At 41.5% G+C, this 20183-nt stretch overlaps 1 protein-coding gene across 1 annotated transcript in view; it reads right to left on the reverse strand.

Annotated features, from left to right (window-relative positions):
- The window catches only part of GLDC (glycine decarboxylase), a 99160-nt gene that overhangs the window by 62104 nt on the left and 16873 nt on the right, over positions 1 to 20183 (reverse strand). Inside the window, exons 3-8 of the mRNA XM_030877154.2 lie at positions 17141 to 17276; positions 9209 to 9373; positions 4553 to 4630; positions 3414 to 3561; positions 2524 to 2720; positions 883 to 979 (exon numbers count right to left, since the gene is read on the reverse strand). Of these exons, the coding sequence (XP_030733014.2) occupies positions 883 to 979; positions 2524 to 2720; positions 3414 to 3561; positions 4553 to 4630; positions 9209 to 9373; positions 17141 to 17276 (821 nt within the window). The remainder of the gene's footprint in view (positions 1 to 882; positions 980 to 2523; positions 2721 to 3413; positions 3562 to 4552; positions 4631 to 9208; positions 9374 to 17140; positions 17277 to 20183) is intronic.

Below are 20183 nucleotides of genomic sequence, written 5' to 3' on the forward strand. Positions count from 1 at the left end.
TCAATTTGCTGTCAACAGAGGACAAGCTTGTGACAACTGGCTTCTTCCTGCAATACTAGAGCAGCTCTTCCCTGAAAAGCAGCCGCCTCCCTGAGACAAAAAGAATAATACAGGAAAACCAACTGAGGAAACTATTTCAACCACCAATGGATATGGAGCAAACTATAAGCAGACCTTATCATCTACTCCCTCCCTGGAGAGGCTTTCTAAAAGCTGGCGGTGGTGCTGTGAGCCAATGCTCTGAGAGGAAGAACACTGCACTGCCTACTGGGGTATCTGTGAGATCTCTCCCTTTCCCTGACCCCGAATGGAAGAGAACCGAGAATGCATTATATGCTCAGGAGTGGTCCTCCACCTGATCCTAGGAACTGGCTGGATGTCAGAAAACACTGCTCCCTCTAACCTGAGACATTGGGCAACATTCAGGTAACTCCTCCTCTTTTGTCCCATACATTTCAGAAATGTCTCTCATGAGTTCCCAGTAAGAGTATCCCATGGCCACCACCGGCTGGCCAATCTGGACTATCCCCTCAGTACAGTCACCTCAAGCACCTTCACCTTGCCTTCCTCACACTAACCTGGAGGGCCTCCATCTCAGCTCTAAGAGGAGGTGCCCCAGTCACCACCCATAATGGACCTGCCCTGTGGCCAAGAATGCCAGAGACCCTAACAGGTGAAGGGTGTGCATACATGGAACCACAGTAAAATACATTGTATTGGCGTTCTGACAAGACCACAAGGCTTCTCTACCAACAAGATCTTGACATTTTTGGTGTGCACACTGCTCCGTGGATGAATGAAGCAACAACTCAGTAAATGAACAAGTAGCTCATTGCTGTAGACTGTAAGACATTCAGTGAGCAGGTCAGGTATGTGATCTACCTGAGCTGTACAGATGTTGCTGGTAGCCTTGTCTCTCCGGATGTGTTGCTCCCTGGTTTGAAGAGCAAGACGATACACTTCTTTTCCACTGGCATCTCTGGACCAAGAATAAAACATCCGGTTAGTACAGATCATCATAGCACCAGGAGTTGCCATAAACAGAACTGCTTCTTTCCTTCCCACCTTTAAGTGAATTCAGCAAAGTTACTTAGGTGCAAGGCCATAAAGAAACAATTTCCAAACCATCTTCTTCTAAAGGGGACTGTTAATTTTCAGTTTGTACTTTGAGGATTTGAGGCACTGAGATATATACAATAAGCTGGGAACTTTAAAAGAAAATTTTCCAGGAATCACCCAGCCTAATAAAATGATGGTGATTGAGGATTAAACTTCACTCTGAGCTTCTTGGCAGACTCAGAGAAAAGGGAAATCCCCGACAAAGGAGACAGAATTTCTATACTAGAAATCTAAAGCAACTATATGGCTATAAATAAAGGATGTGAACAACCTAACTCTTGTCTCTAATAAAATTTCTCCTTTCTTAATACAATTAAAAATCTAGATAACCACAAAGATTCAGCAGTCTTAGCCTTTATTTCATCAAACTCTCAGGTCCACTTTCCAGAAAGGTAAGAAGTTCAATACAAAAATCAGAAGATGATAACTGATATATGAAACTCTTTTAAATTAGAAAACCCTCTGTCACATCTCATCTGTTGAAGAGACATCATTGAAAGAAAATGTAATGTAAGAATACTTAAAGAAACTATTATTTTTTACATTAAAAAGCAAAGTGCCTTTTGCCATCATGTGACAAAGTGTAAGTATTTCAGAACTTCTCATCACTGGCACATCATTCACTAATTCAGACTCTTCACTTACATTAATAGCCCAGCTTTATGAAAGGTCAAAAACAATATGCTAAAGTTCCACAGTAATAATCATGGCATTCATCTCAATTCTCAACCCGAGGATTTTCATCAATGAGAAGCACTCAAGGAAGTACATTTGGAAATTACTCAAATGGCCAAAGGGCAGGCCTCTAGGAAATAAAGTGTAGGTCACACCCAGTGTGTGCATGGTAATCTCTTATTGCACTTGTCTTTACATAGCCATGTGGCATGTTAATACTTTTGAGAAAGAAACTAGTTAGATATAAAACACACTTAAAATATTCAGTCTCTCAAGACTTTCATCAATCTAAAATTCATTTCTATGACTTCAATACAAATATGCTATAAATTGTAAACATACTTTTCCAAATATGCACAAATTCATGGCATTCGAGAAGAGGTACATGGCATTTGAGAAAGGCCAGGTATGGGATAATGGGGGGGGGTGTGTGTGTGTGTATGGGATAATGGGATGTGTGTGTGTGTGTGTGTGTGTGTGTGTGTGTGTGTGTTGGGATGGGGTTGGGGAGTAGGTAGGGCATTGATACCCCAAACATTCATACCCCAAATACATTCTCTCTTCTGACTCTATGTTTACATTTCCTTAATCGACCCAAAATGGCCCAGTTAAATTCGACCCAAAATGGCCCAGTTAAATTCAAAGAGAAATCAACAACTTTTGTGATCAAGAGAAGGAGCAGGAAAACCCATAACCACAATAAAAGGGAAGAAACATGAGCTGCTTTACCTTGTTACCCCCACCATTCTTCCAGGCATCATCCTCACCAAACTTTCTCTGACAGCAAAAAAGGCTGCATGTGGTCCGCCATAGCCCAGAGGCACCCCAAATCTCTGTGAGCTGCCCAGGGCAACGTCCACCCCAAATTCTCCGGGAGGCCTCAGGATACACAGAGCTAGAAGGTCAGTAGCACAGCAGGCCAAGCTCTAGAAAGGAAACAAGAGAAAATGGACAAGGTTGTGACCTTCCCTGAGACCAGTGGAAGGATAGCAAATTATCTCCATTATAGGCAGACTGGCAGAGTTGGTTCCGTATCCTGTGAAATTTATTTACTCATTCATTCATTTAAAATATTTACTGAGTGCCTACTATGTGCCAGGAACCAGTGAAGAAAACAAACTTGAAAAAAGGAGGTTGGAAGGAGGCAGTTTTACCTTACCAAGTGATAAAGGCGTGGAAATTAAAACACACCAAAAAGAGAAACAATAATAGGGCTTCTCTGGTGGTGCAGTGGTTAAGAATCCGCCTGCCAATGCAGGGGACATGGGTTCAGCCCTGGTCCAGGAAGATCCCATATGCCTCAGAGCAGCTAAGCCTGTGTACCACAACTACTGAGCCTGTGCTCTAGAGCCGGCGAGCCACAACTACTGAAGCCTGCATGCCTAGAGCCTGTGCTCCGCACAAGAGAAGCCACCGCAACGAGAAGCCCTTGCACCGCAACGAAGAGTAGCTCCCGCTCACCGCAACTAGAGAAAGCCCGCGCGCAGCAACGAAGCCCCAACGCAGCCAAAAAGAAATTAAACAAACTTTTTTTAAAAATCATGCTAAAAAGAGTAACAATAATAATTCAAAATTGAGACACACCTCCATGGACCCCCCACAAGGAGAGGTTTGCCTACCCCAGCCTGATGGGCTCTCTCCACGAGCTCCGTGAAGTCTTCCACCTTCCCCTCGGTGTCTGGGTACTGGAACAGCGCTCCACTGACATCTTTTCCACTGAAGTCCATTTCATGGGGTAACTTCAGCTCAATGAGGACTCCGGCATACCTGAAAAGACAGAAGACAAAGAACCACCATGCTTTTGGTTTACAGGGAAAGTCAAATCATCTACAGATTCTTTTCCACGTTAGAGCATGCGTATTCTGTGTCCTTCCTCAGTGCCCCCACCCCCTACCCTATCCCAACACGCACACACCCCCATCCCACACCCAGCCCTTCAGTGGTAACTGTGCTTCACACCAACTCACCTGCAGCCACTGTTAGCACCTCCCCTCCCACTTTCCTGTCAGAACCTGTGCCTGCGACAAGAGCAGAAACATGCCTTCCTAGGGCTAAACAACCACTACCTGCAACTACACAGCCATTGCCACTTTGACCTTGGATAGGTCTTAGGTGAGTGGAAAACCTCAGTAAGACAGGGAAGAAGACCTTCCTTAGGTTCCTGAAACTATCTAATTCCTATCATATGTCAGAAAACCACTTCTGAAGGAATGGTGGTATGGGATTGGGGGAAAGGCTTTTACAAGGAGAAAGTAAATAAACACACCCACATGCGGTAGTTGTGCTGTGTCTGTTTTATCTGATTACAGCACTTAAAAAATATAATCTGCTTTCAGCTACATCATACTAAACTAGGTATTATGTGGATTCCCTATGGGCCATGTTTGCAGGAATATATACAAAATCAGAACAGTTGTGTGAGAGTTCCATTTTTACCCTGTGCTTTTCAAACTTTTCAAAACACTGTTGAAACTATTTTAATATTAATTTTCTTTTTTGTAAAAAAGAACACAAAACAATGTGTTCTTTTTGTAAAATATAAAGCAAAGGTGACCAAATCCACTGTGTATTTTTTCCTGAATTCTGACACATCTTACTCACCAGTGAGGTCATGGGAAGAAAGTGGGAGGGAAAGTAAAATTCAATAACCCCAGCTTAAACCAGGTTCAACTCCAGTCAGTTTGGAAATTAGAGGAAGAAACAGCACAGATGAGCATAATATTATCCCTGAGTTCAAAATACAAATAAAATTAATTACTTGGCTCGAGTCTGGACGACAGCTATTGTCTGTGAGTGGCAACGAGGGTCAACAAAAAACTTCCTCCTCTTGTTGTATCTGTTGAAAAGAAAAATCCCAATTCGAACATGAACATTAAAGAAATCAGAGTATCGTCTAAGAATGCAAAGCAAAGATGGTACTTAAGGAAAGTCTGAGCATAGGATAAAAAATAATGAGTCATTAATAACTAACAGTGACATTTCCTGATTAGAATTTCACTGAAATCCAATTCCCATTCTAACCCCATTTAGCAAAATCAATCTTAAACTGGTTTAAATTTTTAAAAATATGCTATGAGGTAAAGAAGATGTGGCACATATATACAATGGAATATTACTCAGCCATAAAAAGAAACGAAATTGAGTTATTTGTAGTGAGGTGGATGGACCTAGAGTCTGTCATACAGAGTAAAGTAAGTCAGAAAGAGAAAAACAAATACCGTATGCTAACATATATATATGGAATCTAAGAAAAAAAAAAGGTCATGAAGAACCTAGGGGCAAGATGGGAATAAAGACACAGACCTACTAGAAAACGGACTTGAGGATATGGGGAGGGGGAAGGGTGAGCTGTGACAAAGTGAGAGAGAGGCATGGACATATATACACTATCAAACGGAAAACAGATAGCTAGTGGGAAGCAGCAGCACAGCACAGGGAGATCAGCTCGGTGCTTTGTGACCACCTAGAGGGGTGGGATAGGGAGGGTGGGAGGGACACGCAAGAGGGAAGAGATATGGGAACATATGTATATGTATAACTGATTCACTTTGTTATAAAGCAGAAACTAACACACCATTGTAAAGCAATTATACTCCAATAAAGATGTTAAATATATATATATATACTATGAGGAAAAAGAAAGAAAAGGGTAGTGATTAGGTGCGAGTAGGAACAAAAAACTAAGTCTTCTAGATAAAATCATCTGAGAAGTTTATTGCCAAAGGAGCATTTAGAGATTATCTAAACCGAGTGTCCTCATTCAAAGGAAGCGGAGAAGAACTCAGATAGGTTGTGACACGTGCAGGTGCCACACAGCTATGGAAGGAACTGCGTTGGGTCTAAGACCCAAATTCAGGAAGTTCTCTAACAGTCCATAGTTTCAGGAAACAAAACTGATGGGGATGCAGAACATTTTGTGTATCACAAGCGCATCTGGGTAAAAAGAAATGAGTGGAGGATACAAGTATATTGTATAAAAAGGAAGATCCACACGACCAGTTAACAGCAAGTTTCTCAATGGAATGCGACTGAGAAACAGCAAGGTTTACTTGTCATTATATCCTTCTCTACTATTTGAAATTTTCCACTATGAACAGGTATTATTCTTATAATAAGCATAAATTCAATAGAGTAGGTAGAGTTGGGAGATACAAAATTAACTGTCCAATACACAAAGCCTTTCAAAGTCTATATCTAAATAACTCTGGAGAGAAGAGCTATCTAAGCCTAAATGACCTCGGATGGAAACAAAAACACTGCTATTGAAGAAAACATTTCCTAAAGATAAGAAACACAAGGTTGCTTCTCAAGGGTAAAATTAAATGCAGGATGGAAGGTATGAGAATTAAGAGAGAGGAAGCAAATCCAGCACTTGCAGAGTGTGCGTTGCCCAGTGACTCTATTAAGCTCAGGAGAGAACCCCTGACCCATCAACTACAAAGGTCTCAGCTTCTGGGCTTCCCTGGTGGCGCAGTGGTTGAGAGTCCGCCTGCCGATGCAGGGGACAGGGGTGACACGGGTTCGTGCCCCGGCCCGGGAAGATCCCACATGCCGTGGAGTGGCTAGGCCCGTGAGCCATGGCCGCTGAGCCTGCGCGTGAGATGAAAGCTTTTACTCAGAAAAAGGGGACGGAGGTGGGGGATGGGAGAGCAGCGAGAAGGTGGATGAGGAAGAGAGACGGTGAAAAGAAGTGAAAAGCTTAGACTAGGAACGGCATTCTCCCCCCCACCCCCTTGCTGTCCCTAAGATAACAGGAAGAAGAGCCTGAACCTACCCCAGGGACTGCTTGGGAAGCAGAAGGGCCTGGAACTTAGAGGTCTCCATATCTGCCCAGTGAGTTCGAGGTTCACAACTGCAACACTGTGATTTATAGGAAGTAAATATTTGGTCATTCAGATGACCAAGATATATTTCTCATATATATTTGGTCTTTGTCCACAGTTCCTGGCTCACAGCTCCCAAAAACCACTGGAATTTTCTAAGTGTGAAAAGTGATCAAGGTGTCATTTGTAATGTTAATGAGGTGACTTTTGCATCCCACAGAGGAATGAGGGCTGGTTGCTAAAGGAGCCAACCGTGTGATTAGAGGGTTGGAACTTTCAGTTCTACACCCTGAGCTCCAGGGAAGGAAGAGGGGCTGGAGGCTGAATCAATTGTCAATGGCCAAGATTTAATCACTCGTGTCTATGTAGTGAAGCCTCCATAAAAAACCCAAAGGGTAGGATTTGGAGAGCTTCTGGACTGGTGAACATGAGATTTGGGAAGAATGGGGATCTCTGAGGGAGCATGGAAGCTCTGACCCTTTCAACATACCCAGCCCTATGCATCCCTTCTGCCTGGCTGTTCCTTGAAAATAAACTGGTTCCAGTAAGTAAAATGTTTCTCTGAGTTCTGTGCGCTGCTCTGAGGAGGGGGTCATGAAAATTCCAGTCGATTGAATACAGGTAACAACCTGTACTTGAGAATGGCACCCTGAGTTGGAGGGGGTTGTTGGACACCAGCAGATGTTTGTTCATTTGTTTTCAGGTGTGAGAGGAACCCCCCTCCCTGACTGGAATTGGTACCAGAATCCATTTAACCACCCCTCAAGTCTGTGGAAGCCAAGAAAGAGACTTACATGGGCATTCAGAGTGTAAACAAAGAATGTTACCCGCCAGTTCCACAAGGATCAAACCATTAGCCACTGCAGTCAACCCAGTCAGTCGACTAGGGCCAGCCCCCCAAAACCTCAGACAGACACATCATCAATGTGGGCAGATTTCCCTACCAGATGACCATCTACATGAGAATTCTACCTGGAGGGAAGGTAAACTCAAATGTATTCTCGAGGCAATGAACAAAAGAAGGTGAGGAGCTGAAGAATGATTATCAACTAAATACTAACCAAAGTTAACCATGACCCAGCAATTCTACTTCTAGAAATGCATCCTCAGGAAATAATCAGAACTTCTGACAAAGATCTATCCTACAGATGCACAAAAATACCATTAATAACAGTGAAAAATGGGAATAAACAATGTATAACAATAGAGGTGAGGTTACATAAATTATGGTACTTCCATGCAAATGAATATTGCTATGTAGCCAATAAAAGCCACAGTTTAGAAAGCTGACTAAAGAAATGGGGAAATGTTCACAAAATATTGTTAAATAGAAAAAGAAAAGCTATAAAACATTAAATACAACCTGAGAAGAATATTCTTCATAAAACAGGGTGATGCTTATTTACATATTACATTGCAGATTGCTAGTTCCTACCCAATATCCATTCTCCCTGTCACCCATAGTAACAGAACCCCAATATGTAGGAGGCAGCAATGTGCCCATCTGAAAAAAACTGCATTTCCACAGGTCACTTGTAGGTAGGGGTGGTCAATGAAGCATAAGTAAATTGTTGAGTGGAGGCTTCCAAAACACTATTTAAAGAGAGCTTATTTCGCTAGAAGTACCCTTTACTTCTTCCTGAATGCAGGCGTCATGGCTAGAGCTCCAGCAGTCATCTTGTGACCAGGAGGGCTGTGGACGGGACTGTTGTCTGCCATTGCAGTAAACAAAAAATGTTGCCCGCCATCCCAGTTCTACAAGGATCAAGCCATTAGCCACTGCAGCTGCCCACTGATGGTGCACCCTGAGAGGAACTCAGGATGGAAAAAAACAGGAAGTATTATTTGCTTTGGAGACTGGCCCAAGATAGTTAAGATGCATTTCTAAGGAATAATTTCAATGAGCCCAAACTCTTGCATCTTCCCGTATATTGAAAAGCACTAACATTAACCTGAGATGTCTGTTCTTTGTGATTAGCAGTAATCTTTTAATGTTCAACTGCATGGTTTTTTCCCAGCAAAAACCTCCTACATGTTCTGGCTCCTCCCTGACCTCTTCAGAGCAGTTCCTCAGAGCTGTGTGAGAGACTGTCTCTGGGGCTCTCATCCTTAGTAAGATCCCCAAATAAAACTTAACTTGCAACTTTTAGGTTGTATGCTTTTCTTCAGTCCACAGGATGAAAGCCTCGCACTAACGATGGTAAAGAGAGAGGGGCATTGGTCCTTGATACTATCTCGGAGTTGCTGTAACATCCCTGAACTTAACATCATGTATGTGAAGAGCAAAACGTCTTTCTTACATAATGTTAAACAATAAACAGCAGTGGCTTTTTAAATGCACTATATTTCACATCTGTTTGTTACCTCAACTAACTGGTATAATGATACTGATACAACATATCTCATAGACACAAATGTGTGTGTGTGTGATACACAGAAAGAGGGGGCGGGGAAGAGAAAGAGAGAGAGAGAGGGAAAGAGGGACAAAGTCACTGGGCACTGACCAGAGCAGGGAAACCCCCGCCTGCACAGCAGTTGTGAGACTGGAAGATGTCCCTCCCCCTGAGGGAATCTCATGCTGGGCCTCTCACCTGTGGCAGAGCTGCATTGCCTCTGCAGCCGCGGTGGCCTCATCCAGCAGGGATGCATTAGCCATGTCCATGCCTGTGATGTCACACACCATGGTCTGGTAATTGAGTAAACTCTCCAGTCTCCCCTGAGATACCTCTGGCTGGTACGGAGTATACTGGGTGATCCTGTAAGGGACCCAAAACACTATGTCCAAACTGTGAATCCACTATTCAGAAAAAGCTCATGAAATACCTTCATTTTAGAATTCAGTATCTGAAAATTAAGTTTGCCTCTCTTGAGAATCATATAATACAACAATAAGCTTCCTTTTTGTCTTTTGTAAGGAAACTCAGCATTAAATCATAGTAACAATATTATCCTTTGGGGATAATCAGTACTTACTTTTCTATCCCTCTAAATTACTTAATCTTACATTTCTATTTTAATGATCTTATCATAAGTATGCTGTATTGTAAGTTGGCTCTTAAAATCCACTTGAGACTGTCTATTGTATTATAAACAGAATAAAAAAAAAGAAAAAAGCTCACCGCAACCATGGTTCACAATAGAAAAGTATCCAAGAATCTAATACCTAATACTCGAAACTTTTGGTTTTGGGGGAGAGGAGCTTTGTTTACACTGACCAGAAGTTCTATGTGCTCCTAAAAAATTAATAGAGGTCTATTTAAGAAGTGTTGGGAATTCCCCGGCGGTCCAGTGGTTGGGATTCCGCACTTTCACTGCCAAGGGCCCGGGTTCAATCCCTGGTCAGGGAACTAGGATCCCACAAGACACGTGGCATAGCCAAAAAAAAAAAAAAGAATTGTCACTATCCACTTATTAAAAGTCTATGGAAGTAAACTCCATACCTATCAAAATTCAAGAATACTAATGGTTAGAAGGCAGCATAGACATGAATGCTAACCTTAAAATCCTCCAGTTATTAGCCAAAAATGTGTCTTTAGGTATGAGAGTTAATCCACTTAGTGACTTCATCACTTTTTCATCCCTTCATTCATTCACTCATCCTACAAATATTTACTGCATGTCTACTAAGTGCCAAAAACTATGATTAGTTCTGGTGGCACATCATAAGCAAGATGGGTACCAGTCCCTGATCTCAAGGAAAATATATTGTAGTGGGGAAAAAAGAGATAAAAAATACATAAGATCATTTCAGAGTGATAAATATTTTAAAGAAAAGAAAATAAGAGGAGAGAGGGTGGCTGAGGACTTGGAAAGAGCTGCTATCTTTTCACCAAGAATCCATTACTGTACTACCAAAGTGTGTCAGATTGGGGTCTATGCTCCCACACGAGAGTAACGCTGTTTCATATCCCTATTGTTTTCGTTCTTCCAAGCCTGAAGAGTATTAGGAAAAAGAATTTTTTTCAACCCCTTTTCCTTCCTCTCCTGATCTGGTAATCACATTCAGGATATTTCCACCTTTTATTTTCTTTTTTCTTTTCTGAAGGCTTTGAAATCAATGTCTCTTACCTTTGAGGGGGAATAGAATGGGGGAGATTGCCTTACCAAGCAGTACAATGTCAAGACTTTTGAAATAATTTCCCTGAAACTTTCATTGGTATAGTTGTGTGTGTGTGTGTGTGTGTGTGTGTGTGTGTGTGTGTGTGTATACAGCAGAGTATGTTTTTGCTTCAATTAATTCCTTGAACAGCCTGGCTTAGCAACTGTAAATCAGTTAGCCAAATTCTAAGCGGGTGGTGAACTGGAATAAATGAAGCACACAATACATAATGTAGACTAAGTAGAAAGGGAATCTAAGCAGAAATGGCACACAAAAGGCACAGGCAAGGGGCCACTGTGACCTCAGATCAGATAAGATCTTCATACACAGCATAGTCTGCCACCACAAAGACATATGCTTAGATAGCCTGGCTAACATGAACTTTTCATTTTACTCACAATCATTATTTGGCATACGGACAGACACACAGACTTATACACACACATATGCAAACAAGCATGCATATGTGTCAGCTAGCCCATCCAAAGAATTCATCACAGTACTGAACAGAATGTTGAAAAATGTGCAACAAACTCTCTATTAAAAGGAAAATGATTAAATAAATTAGACAATATGCATATACTATGGATTGTGAAAATGATATGTAAAAATATTTTCTGACATAGAAGATGCTCATGATACATTAATTTAAAAAGTAAAATGTAAAATACTACAATCCTATTTGTAAAAACGTGAACCAAAATGTAAACAGTGATTTTCTCTGGGTGGCAAGATTAACCATAATTTTTACTTTCTTTTTATTATATGTTCTAAATTTTAAAGACATCGGCTACCATTTATTAACCATCTTCTGTGTGTCAGGAACATGTTTACAACCTTTTTTTGCTGATTATATGATGCATGCTCTTTGCAAAAAGTTGGAAAATTGAGATAACTACTGAGAAAATAAAATCACCCATAATCCCAGAAATCCAGGATAACAATAGTTAACATTTAGGTACATTTCTTTTCAGTCTTTTTTATTTTTCTTTTTCTGCTCATTTTTCTGTTGTGTTGTTTGCCCCTTTTCTTGTTAATTTGTGACTTTTCTATATACATTCTTTTTTTTCTCTAGCTTTACTGAAGTATGATTCACAAAACTGTGTATATTAAAAGTGTACAACATGATGTTTTGATATATGTATACTTTGTGAAATGACCACCACAATCAGGTTAATTAATTTCAGTCTCTTTTTGACATCACAATCATACTTATACTTCAAAGTAAGATGGTACTCTGTATAAAGTTGTGTCTCGATTTTTTTTTTGTTAATATTCCATGGACAATTTCTAATAACTTTAAATATTATTCAGAAATATGCATTTGATTGTTTTATGTTATTAAATCATTTATCATAATTTAACAAGTCCCCTCAAATTGAACATTAATTTTGGTTTTTAAATATTAGAAATAGCATAACAGTGAACATCCTTATCTTTGTATTATTTCCTTAGGATAAATCCCTAGATATGGAATTTCAAATCATAAGGTGTACAGTAATCAATTTCAAATCTTTCGGTACATATGCCATGTTTTTCTCTAGACAGTTCACACCATTCTGTATTCCCTTAAGTAATACAGTGATTCACAGGTTTCCCTGTATCTTCACCAATGCTAAGTATTAAGAAGCTCTGGGTGTCAACCTAAATTCTATAATTTATTACCTGTGAACTGGGACAAGTCACTAAACCTCTCCCTGACAATTTCTCTTGGCCATCAATGGAGATAACATCACCCATATCAGATATTATCTTAACACTCAAGTCCAATTAACATACATAAAGCATTTTGGAAATGGTTAAGTCCTTCCCAAATGCTGGTTGTTTTGAAAAGTTTTTATCCTCTGTTCCGGTCTTAGAAGATTTTTTTTAAACACTCATAGACTTCTCCCAAAGGATTTATTCATACTTCTATTCAGATATTATTAGATATTTCTACTTGGAAACAATTTCTTTCTGGAAATTCATCACATCCCATGTCAGCATCACACTCCCTATCCTTCCTCCAACCAGATCACCAAACAAGGTAGTTTCTTTTCTTAAATTCCTTCAAAGTTACCACTATCATGCCAATTCTCAAGGTAAAAAGTCCAGATTTTTTTAGGCCCAAATGATGACCAGTTGCCATTAGTCTTCCTTCCGACATCCTACATCCACCCCTTTGATGCCTTACTAGCCTAGCACAGTGCTTAAAATAGGAAATTATCTAATATTTCTGGTGCAAATGTATGTGTTTGACTTTCCTGCTCAAATGGGGATGGCTCCCCAGTTACCTGCAAGAAAAAGCCCCAAACCTCCCAAACACAGTCCTTCATACCTGAGACCATGCTATTCCTTTGCTCACAGACTTTGGGATTTAATATTCCCCCTCCCTTGTTCAGCCTTTCTCTCCTTGCTCAAAGTCCAAGCTTAGGCTGATGCTAATTAGCACTGCTAAAAGGAGAGAGCTTTAAAACTTTTCCTACAAAGATGACAAATACATGATCCTACTTCTTTTACTTGTAAACTTCTTTTATAATCCACACTTTTTTTTTTTACACTAATAAACAGACATAAATGGTCTTAAAAATCATCTATTAATGGACATGGATTGGTGAGTCTCAAGCCTGGAGATACTAAATAAACCCTTGTTTCAGGAGAAAAATGCTAGCACAGGGCCTGCCATCCTGCATAAAAGGGTTTAGTTGCCCCAGGCAAAACAGTGATCAAGAAAATGTCTGTAATCTACAACTTCTATGTTCCAACTGATATTTAACTCAATTGATTTCTGTTTCTAGATATATTTTAATATTAAAAACCAAAAAGTATCTGCATATCCAAGAAGGCATTCTGTTCCGCTCAAAAAGGATGCATGATATATTCAACATGGCATTAACATTTATTCCAAAATAATCAGTATTCTCTACGATTTTAACCAAAAAAGGCGTGGGGGAGTTGCAGGAAGACAAACATTCATGAGATTCTCTCATTTAATCCCAGTGCCAACATTACACAAAACAGAAATAGTCACAAGGGAAATGTAAGTGTTTTGATATTAGTTAACTGATATTATCAGCAATCAAAAATTTCAAAAAGTAGACCCTACAAAATATATTCTAGGCCTAATGTAAATCTTCTTGTAAGAGCCCAAATGTTTGTATTCTCTGGAGGCTATGTTACCCATTGATTTTCACCTCACGTCACCGGAATTTGTTGGTTCCATCTCTATGGCAACCATTCAGAAGGGTGATAATGTGAAGTCTACCCAAGCTCATGTGCACAGCCCTCCCTATCAGGGCTGGCAAGGGCCAGTACCACCCTCTGTTTCAGATCAGCTTTCGGAGAATGCAAAGGAACAAAACTTAAAATGCACCCCAAAACCAGAACTGAAAAGCAAAGAACAACACTGTCTCCCTCTCAAAACCCTGGCGGATCCTAAAGTAAATGAACATATCCACTCACAGCCAGGAAGCAATATGGTGAATATTCTGTGCGGCCACCAAGAGCGAAGACAGCTGGCCAGTATTCAGATGGCTGGAATGCTGCAGCCCATTCATGTACTTGGGAGGCTTGTTTTGTAAGAAGGAGGAGACAGGCCATTTGCTTTTCAAATCAAACTTGGAGTTTACCATCCAAACTTTTACCAATACCCCAGGGGAAAAGAAGCCCTCAGCAATACAAATACCTTCACACGCGTTCACACACACACAAACACACACCCAAAGCAGAAAAACTACTTCTTTGACAGTTCATTCCTGTTCTCCTATTAATAAAGAAATGGAGCATATTGAAACCAAAAGCAATGCAACAGTGATTAGGCCAACAGATCCGGCTTCTATAATGATGGGACGTGAATCACTGCATCTAGGACAAACACCCTCATCAACCAGGACTACCTTTGCACTTATGCAAAAGCAGACAGAAGATGCAAAAGCGCTGTGCTTCCCACATAGTCTAACCTATGCCCTAAGCCACACATATGCCTTGGTCCTCAGACCTACAGGTCTGGGCTTTAGGCACCAGATGAAGGCCCGCTGTGCTGACGGCCCAACACATATTCACTCACAAGACTCAAACACACAGAAACCGCTATGTTTGAGTGTAAGTTCAAACAGAGTGTAAGTTCAGAGTGTAAGTTCACATATGGTAAGTAGTCAAAACAGTACCTCTATTCCTAGTACTAAGAACACTTTGTGCGAAGTTTAAAATTACGTAGGGTATCAGGTTTACTCTCTAAAATGTCAAAATTGTCAAAGTTTGTAATTTTAGAGGGGGTTCATATTTCTCTGTGTGTGTGTGTGTGTGTGTGTGTGTGTGTGTGTGTTTTAGAGGTGACTAGATGTTTTAAAGGGAGAATGAGGGAGTCGGGAGGGGAATGAGCAGGGACTCAGTAGAGTCTGGGAAATGAAAATTTACAAAAACAGGAAGGGGGCCGTCCACATGAAACCCATCTGGGTTTGCTAACTGGTGCTCATAGAAGTTAGGCTCCTACTCAACCACAGAAGCTGGGAGACACGGACCCCATCTTCAGGAGTTGACTAGAACAAACAGTAAATTTGGGGGGTAGCTTTGAGTCTTCTCAGGCAGGCACTTACTTCTGGTTTTTTTTGTTTGTTTGTTTTTGCGGTACGCGGGCCTCTCACTGCCGTGGCCTCTCCCGTTGCGGAGCACAGGCTCCGGACGCGCAGGCCCAGCGGCTATGGCTCACAGGCCCAGCCGCTCCGTGGCATGTGGGATCTTCCCGGACCGGGGCACGAACCCGTGTCCCCTGCATCTGCATCGGCAGGCGGACTCAACCACTGCGCCACCAGGGAAGGCCCTTACTTCTGTTTTTGAGGAAAAAAATGGACTAACAGATGTCTCAATAGTCTGTCATAGGATGGCAGGTGGACAGCTTCTTATATGAGGCAATTATACTGAAATAAGAATTTTGGTCACTTGATTCAAATTAACTCTGACAGAATTTTATTAAATAACACCTATTTTTAAAACAGATGTGAAGTGTTCAGCAAATGTTTAAGGTATATTGCTGTGGAGCACGTACTTAGTATTTCAAAGGAGGCAATTCCGTGCTTTCCCATGGGGGGTCCACATTCCCTTTACTAAAGTTGATTTTTTTTCTATATGCTAACCTAAAAGATAGTCTCTGCATCTTGCTATAAATACCTTTGAATTGCTGAGGCAATCACTTACTCTGTCCTTGCATAATAATGGTCCTACTAAAAATTAAATTTACCTCGTACACCAACCAACTTAAAAAAAAAAAAAAATCACCCAGGAAGTATCAAAGCCTTCCCAGGCTTGGTTTGTTTCTACGCTAGAGATGGTAAGTGCACACATTCCTTTGGAGATAAGGTTATCAGTTGAAATAAAGTTTCAATTCAAAGATGCTGGTGTATACAATGGCACTGATCCAAAAACAGAGAAAGAAAGGCCCAGGGGTCCCCATCTTTCCTCCTCCATCATCAGACAATATTTTCCAGTGGGCAGAAGAAGCAGGTGCTCTGATCTGCTCTCAGGCACCTTTGAAGCCATGGTCTTTGCCCGTTAAGAAGTACCCAAGGTGTTTTATTGTTTAGTGTGTACTAGGACATGAACCTCTGTTTCCTTCTTTCTATCATACAGCAAACAGGAATGGAAAAGCAAGATCGCATGGAAGTTTTCCTCAAGTGCAGGAGAAACATTTTCATTTTGCACAACCTGTGGCAGTCAGAGTGGGCAGGGACAAGAACACCCCCTACCCCACCCCCTAGAGGACTAGGAACGAGAGTTATCTGATAGGTGAGGTGGCGGCAGAACAAGTAACATCAACAGCTCAGCCTTGTCTTTGATTGTTTCTAGAAGAGCCTGTTCACAGAATACACATGTTCTCTTTCTCTACAAAGTGCTAAGTAATAAAGCTAACATTTTCATCTCCATCTACCTGATACAATGTCTTCTTTTTTCAGTTGGTCATAAACCCAGAATATTGGTTTGGGGCAGGGAGCAGAGGAGGGGGGTATAGTTAACTGTAGCTCCTAAAATCCCGAGAGAAGACAATGGACCAAGATTTTGACTCACTGAGTAATCTCAGACAGCCTAAAATCCTAGTGTCTCCAAAGAATAAAGCCCTGAATCTGCCCACCTGCAGGTTTGATATCTTGCTCAAAAACGCTCACTGAGAACAAACACGGAGTCAGCAAGAGGAAGAGATGCCCAGCACCCACAATTTTGAGCTCTAGATTATTTTATGGGAATAAAAGTAGAAAGAAGCTTCTAAGTCCTCTACATTTGAGTAAGGAAATCTCCCAAGCCAGAGAAAGCCAGGTAGGTTCCTGCAGGTTAGGGATAGCACTAGAGTATGGGTGTCAGTGGGCAAGTGCTGAGGCTTTGGGGGGTGGGGACACAGAAAGAGTCATGCAAATCAAATCACAGCACTCCTGTTTTTCATCAAGAAATACGTTACCATCCTGAGTTCTCCAGTAAGTTCCGCAAAATTGTCTGTGGCACTGAGCAGTTATAATAGCCCATGCCAATATATGATCTCCAGATCTGGTTCTTGCTGGAAATGGCATGCAGAGATGCAAGGATTTCATTTTCACCTGATTGTGGGAAAGAGAGAAATGTTACAGAGAGAAAATGTCTCAAAAGAGAACTCTAGTTATAGTTTTAAGCCCTAGTTTTGTTTGAATATTGACATGAGGAGAACAGCTATATGGGAAATATAAGAATCATCCTCTCAGCAACACTAAGTACTAGATGCAGGAACCTGAAAGATCCCCAAACAGCACTCAGTTACTCCTCAAGGTTGGTTCCTCATAATTTTTTTTGGCTCTTCTTTTTTTGGCTTTGTCAGAATTTCCCAGTATTGACACCTGCCTCATTCCAGTTTTCTTCTGTTCCCTTCACATGTTTTATCTACACCAAATAAAAATTCTGCTCCTGGTAAAATATTTTTCCTTTTATTCATTTTTTTTTGGGGGGGGGTTAATTTATTTTATTTATTTTTGGCCACGTTGGGTCTTTGTTGCTGCACATGGGCTTTCTCTAGTTGCAGCGAGCGGGGGCTTCTCTTCGTTGCAGCGCACGGGCTTCTTAGTGTGGTGGTTTCTCTTGTTGCGGAGCACGGGCTCTAGGCGCGCAGGCTTCAGTAGTTGTGGCTCATGGGCTCTCCAGCGCAGGCTCAGTAGTTGTGGCGCACGGGCTTAGTTGCTCCACGGCATGTGGGATCTTCCCGGACCAGGGCTCGAACCCGTGTCCCCTACATTGGCAGGCGGATTCTCAACCACTGCGCCACCAGGGAAGCCCTGTTTTCCCTTTTAAATTGCCTTATACCAATAGTTGGTATGTCTTAAATAACACATGACCTACATTTTTCTCTAAAATTGCCGTGCTAATTCTGACACTTTTTCCTGTGTGTCGTTGAAAGGGCTACTTATAAAAGGCCCTTCACCCAACCAAGAAAATATCAGTTATAATAAAAGATCCACATGCAGGGTTTTTTTTATATTTATTTATTTTCCTTATTTTTTCCCACTTTTTGTTTTTTTGTTTTTTTTGGCTGTGTCAGGGTCTTAGTTGCAGCACATGGTATTTTCGTTGAGGCATGAGGCATGCGGGATCTTTCGTTACAGTGCACAGGCTCTTTGTTGTGGCGCATGGGCTTTCTCTAGTTGTGGCACTCAGGCTTCTCTCTAGTTGTGGCGTGTGGGCTCCAGGGCGCGTGGGCTATGTTGTTTGCGGCACACAGGCTCTCTCATTGAGGCGCGTGAGCTCAATAGTTGTGGTGCCCGGGCTTAGCTGCCCTGCGGCATGTGGGATCTTAGTTCCCTGACCAGGGATCGAACCTGCGTCCCCTACACTGGAAGGTGGATTCTTCACCACTGGACCACCAGGAAAGTCTTAACCAGCATTTTCATTAGGGAACTAGGTAATTAAGGAGGAATTATAAAAGTCCTTGGATGCAGATGAGACCCTATTTGGGGTCATGCACGTAATAACAGCATCTGACATTTTGAGCACTTACTCTTTGCCAGGAATTGTACCAAATGCTTTCCACATCGCTTTGGAAACTAAGGCTTGAAGAGAACCACTCACCTAAGGCTACACGATTTTAAATTAGCTACCCAGCCTAACTCCAGCTTCCACACTTTCCTGAATGTGCCAGATTTCGATCTGCTACTTATACTGCAAGATACTTTCTAGATACAAATGACCTTACCTGGTTCTTTCTCTGCTCCTCTGCATATAGTTAGATCATGCTACTAAAATTTAACTGAGATTTAACTACTTAGGCAAATGTCTGCCCCCTTTAAGATCTTACAGACTCAGGGACTTCCCTGGTGGTCCAGTGGTAAAGAATCCACCTTCCAATGCAGGGGATGCAGGTTCAATTCCTGGTTGGGGGACTAAGATCCCACATGCCACGGGGCAAGTAAGCCTGCGTGCCACAACTACTGAGCCCGCGCGTCCTGGACCCTGCGCACCACAACTACAGAGCCCGTGCACCACAACTAGAGACAGAAAACCCGCATGCCACAACTAGAGAGAAGCCTGCGTGCCACAATAAAAGATCCCACGTACCTCAACAAAGACCCGACATAGCCAAAAAAAAAATTAGGGACTCAGTCACTAAATCTTGGAATTGATTGATTTTATTGTTACAAATCTAGGTACAGCAATCTCTAAAATGGCAAACTGGCTAGGAAGATGCTTCACGATGTTTTAATTCTACTGAACTCTGTGACTGTTATTCTCATTAATCCTTCTTTATCTTCATTGAAAACACTGTCACCTTCCATCCTACCCTCCCACCCCACTTGCTTTCACAGTAAATAAATTCACAAGAGATGTGTCATTTTGCCAGACTAGGCTAACAAAAGAGGGGAGTAAGTATCAGTTTACAAGTATCGGTTTCATGAGTAAATACAACCCTACTGCCTTATGATGGACAATCTTGCCTTCTTCCACAGATTTAGGAACTATAGGTGAAAGTACAATAAAACAATATCTGAGGAGATACGCAAGTACAGCATCCTTAGGAACAATCATGCGAAAAATCCAATCACTTCCCAAAGTCTTCTTAGGGCAGAGTGATTAAGAAGCCCAGTAGGAGGGGAAATTAGCAGTGCCTGGCCCGCACCCAATTCAGCAAGGCCAGCTTCAATTAAGATCCTGTGCAAGAGGGGCAGGTCCCTGTTCCATATTATGCCATGAGGACAAAAGGTCCAGCTCTCAAATGAGAACAGTCTTTGAAGGACTTTGTCAAATTAAGAGTTTAACCTTTGAGAGTCATACAGTATTGAGTAATATGATTTTTTTTCTACATTACAGAAAGATAATTCTATTGGTAGTGTGGATAGGTCAGAGAGGAGACTCTGGAAACAAGGGGATATGGTAAGAGGCCAGCACAATAGTCCAGGAGGGAGATGGTTCAGGGAGTGTTATGGGTTAAAGGGTTAAACTGTATCCTCTAAAGAGATATGTTTAAGTCCTAACCCCAGGTACCT

The sequence above is a fragment of the Globicephala melas genome, chromosome 6 (assembly GCF_963455315.2).
Source record: "Globicephala melas chromosome 6, mGloMel1.2, whole genome shotgun sequence".
NCBI lineage: Eukaryota > Metazoa > Chordata > Mammalia > Artiodactyla > Delphinidae > Globicephala > Globicephala melas.